This window comes from Chaetura pelagica, unplaced genomic scaffold (genome assembly GCF_000747805.2).
Source record: "Chaetura pelagica isolate M959 unplaced genomic scaffold, ChaPel_1.0 scaffold365, whole genome shotgun sequence".
Lineage (NCBI taxonomy): Eukaryota > Metazoa > Chordata > Aves > Apodiformes > Apodidae > Chaetura > Chaetura pelagica.
Window position 1 is genome coordinate 1030778 of NW_009953387.1, and position 4116 is coordinate 1034893.

The window sequence follows — 4116 nt, forward strand, 5'->3', positions numbered from 1 at the left end:
ATTACAGCAGAGCAACAAGTGTTTTACAGTTTAGGTTTCAACTGCATATTGAAAACCACCAGATTTATAGTAGATGCACTGTTTACTCAACAGGTTTAAGAGTATTTAAATGAAATCCTTGAATATTTCAAAATTGAAGAACATTGAGCAAGACACACGTGAAGCTCTATGTGACATGAGTTTAAGACTAGTTTTCTCATTAAAATATTAGCCCTAAAAGTGGCCATAACATAACAATCTACACAAGCACATCTGGATCTCACCTGGCCAGACCTAGGGGAAGATTTTAATTTAAATAAGAGAACTATAACATTAAAAATAATCTTCCAATAGAAAACTCACAAACCAACACTTTTCCCTTTGAGGGAGAAAACTTTGCTGAGAATAAAAAAAGAAACTAATGAAAATAAATTATTAAAAGATAGGCTTAGCTTGATATTTATTAATTCCAACAACACATCAGTGTAGTAGCACACAGAACACTAGATTATTTTTGACAAAGACAAAAAAGACTATTCTCGAGGGCAACCTTCTGTATTTTAAGTACAAGGATAACGAGTGCCCATACTCTTCATTTCCTGTACCTCTCCCTCTCTTCAAAAAAAGCTAAGGATTATTTTTTAAAGGGTTACCTGTATTAATACCATCACAGATTATTAAGCAGCCCATTACCAGTCTAAAATTAATAAATTACAATTTTTTTAAAAAGTATTTATCTAAAGGAGTTTATTTTCAAACAGAAAAGTAGTCTATGGCTGAAAAACTATTCCCAGTAAGAACACAGAACAAGGAAAAGGAATACCATATCCCTAACCAATACCAATGTATTTGCAATAAATAAGCCCAAGGCCACGAATTACCTGCAGTGTCTCATCTTTTGGAGATCTGGAACGCCTCTTTCTTGGAGTTGACTGGACAGGATATTCAAATCTAGAATAAATATTTTAAAATACAACCATTTTTTGTCAAACAGCTGATGACTCAATTCCCATTAAGATACATGACCCAGCAATTGTCCATTCCCAGACATATAAAAATATTACTTTTAAAAGCTTTAACTACAAAGTACTTCTAAATTTTCCCCTACAAATTACTACCCTTCAAACAAAATAAAAATTAGCTCTGTAGACAATTCCATCTTTATTGGTTTAGCTTAACATTCTAAGAAAGTGTTAAATATCTTTAAGCTATCCTGCCTCCTGAAGATTAAGACTCTGTAAAGAAATATACTGGATTAACTTCTGCTTCCAAGGATGGTAAGGGAACATTAATTTATCCTATTTATCCACAGCCATCTTCTGTATCTTTGTCCAGCAGGAAGAGCCTGTGCCCAAAAAGCTCCCTGCACACTCTGCCTGCAGAACACTCTAGGATCAAGACATGACCAGTCTGTCAGCAGCACCTACCTGAAACAACGATCAATAATAGTTAGCACATCTCCATGCCTCAGAGGTACAGGTTGCTGAAAACAACTTCCATTCAGCTTGGTGGGATTTACTGTACTTAAATTAGTCAATATTGCCTAGAAATAAAACAGACACTTCAGTAGCCTGATGAGATGCAGCAATGCAATGCATCCATCATTAAAACACACATATCTTACCTCCTTGTTTTCGTTTACTTCAATTTTACAATGCTCTTTTGAGACCTGAGGCAGCTGGATGCGAATGTCACACTCTGGTCTCCTGTGGAGGAAACGCAGGTTGAGTTTCAACGCACACAGAAGACAGAAAGATCTGACTACTATAGAGTTAGGTGACTTGCCAGCTTTTCAGCTAGGAGTATTACAGCAGCATGATACTTCCTTCCATTTGGCAATATGAAGAAAATTAACTACCTAAGTCTTTCAACCACTGGGAAGCATAACAGGAGCTCAGACTTCCACACTCCTCATGGCTGTAGCCAGCAGAAATCAGTGCTTGCACCTTGGAGCAAAGCTTGTCCAAGCAGCCGTGCTGGAGCCAAAGGACAGTACTGACCCCAGGGGGCTTCCCAGGGACTTCCACTAGGGAAGCTGATTCGGGACTGAACGGTTACAGTTATTTAAGATATCTATCAGTCAACAAAGTGCTGAACAGACCCAGCTTAAGAGAAGCAAAAACATTTTATTTGAAGCCCACTTATTTAAGATCATCTAACCAAGTCCTCACATATGCAATTCAGGTACATTAATTTTATCATTGAAGTAAAATAGCTGTATCAAGCTCAAAACTATCATTTAAGTGTGCAAGTCCAAGTGAGTTTAAAGACTGGAGCAAGAGGTCTAAGTTCTTACTAACTTTTAATATTAAACTCCAGATATTGGCTGATATTTTGCATTACTGAGGTTTCTGAGACCCAAAAAAACCCCAAACAAAACTGAAAATTGAGAAGAACATTGGTGTAGTGAAGATGATCAAATACAAGCCATGAACCTTTCTTCTTTTCACTAGTCAATTATCTGGAAATTGCCTCCGGATAAAACAACACCATCACTTGCTTGGCAACAGTGTATTATTTACAGTCCCTTCCCCTGATTTCCTTTGGCCAGAAACTTAAAAAGAGTAGTTCTGGCAAGGAAAGGACAAAAAGCAGTGACAAAATTTCTAGTCTTATAGTTAACCTCAGCCCAGTGTCACCTTCCCTCCCCTGAAGATGATCCATAAAACAGACATTTTTGCAAATAAGTACTAAAGATGTAAGCTGGATGAACAATATCGCTAATATTGTTCCAATGTGTTAAAGATGTAAGCTGAATGAACAATATCGCTAATATTGTTCCAATGTGTGCAAGTACTGAACTGATTCTCACCTTCCAAATAAACAAGAACTTGCAGTGAGTGGAAAGGTAATTCCATCAGTCCCATTCCTTTTAATCACAACAATATTCCCAAAGCGTGGCATCTTCAAATGTAAGGAATCTTACCTGGAAAAGATTATCACCATTACTCATCCAAATAACACTTTATGTATTTGCAGAAGTAAAACAATGTAGTTCTGTTTTTCTCTTGTTTCTGTTCAAGAAACTTTTCCCAATGTACAACAGAAGAATCTCAGTGCCATTCCCACGTGCTCGGCTGTGCAGAACCTGGGAATTATTTACGCTGAATAAACGCTGTAATTGCGGAGGGGAAGCAGAAGGCACAAGTGTTTGGAGGAACCAGGAACTGGTGCCAAGAGCAGCCATCACGTGTCCAGGCAAACCCAGTTATAGCACTTCTACATGGGCAAGAGGTTTTGTCACCCACCAGAGCCCTTGCAAAGACTCGGGGCCAACACACGCTGGATTCCAACCCACACACAACTATTTTCACCTCAACAGTCGCTCCTCCACGCTTACACCTAGATACAACACCTTGTCTTATCTGCATGGAGCATCTTAGGCTTGATTTTAACGTAAGCCAACTGGCGAAAGCTGTATCCTGCGGAACAAGGGGGACATGGGGGGGTTGCCACGAAGGAGCCCCAGCTGAAAGGAAGGCTGGAGCTGGAGCAGCTGCTGGGATGCCCTGCTGCCGGGTACAGCTCCGGGGGCGGCGAGTGCACCTCTGCGGGCACACACGGAGGAAGCAGAAGGAATCGCGTTTAGCTTGCAAAAAAATCCCAAACCCCGAGCTCCCAGCGTTTGCTGGCCCCTTCACTTACAAATACGAGCGTGCCAGGAAGGCAGTACAAGCAATCCCCCAAAGAAAGCAGGCGTGGAACGCACTACCAAACACATCAGAAAGCGGCGGGCTAAATACAAGGGAACTAAGGGGTTGGAAGGGACCTGGGAAGCCCCCCCAGCCCAACCCCCCTGCCAGAGCAGGGGCACCCAGAGCACATCACACAGGAACGTGGCCAGGGGGGTTGGAATGTCTCCAGAGAAGGAGACCCCACAGCCTCTCTGGGCAGCCTGGCCCAGGGCTCTGTTCCTCTCCTCCCAAACTTTTTCTGCCGAGTTCCACACGGTAACACACTCCCTTTAAACAACAGAGCGAAGCACGCCCCAGGACGGGTCTGACAGCACCCTTCCGAGAAGCCTTTACCCGCCAATCTCCAGTTATTCCTCCACCCGGAGCTCCCCTTTCCCGCTCCTACCAGCGCCAAACCCCGCGGGATTTCACCCAAAGTGACGCTGCCGGGCTCCCCGCGGCC

The 4116-nt window shown here is 42.2% G+C and overlaps 1 protein-coding gene across 1 annotated transcript in view; it reads right to left on the reverse strand.

Annotated features, from left to right (window-relative positions):
* MKI67 (marker of proliferation Ki-67) overlaps positions 1-2883 on the reverse strand; it is a 21138-nt gene extending 18255 nt beyond the window's left edge. Inside the window, exons 1-5 of the mRNA XM_009998281.1 lie at positions 2792-2883; positions 1604-1685; positions 1407-1522; positions 861-930; positions 264-273 (exon numbers count right to left, since the gene is read on the reverse strand). Of these exons, the coding sequence (XP_009996583.1) occupies positions 264-273; positions 861-930; positions 1407-1522; positions 1604-1685; positions 2792-2883 (370 nt within the window). The remainder of the gene's footprint in view (positions 1-263; positions 274-860; positions 931-1406; positions 1523-1603; positions 1686-2791) is intronic.
* Between the last annotated feature and the right edge of the window lie 1233 nt (positions 2884-4116).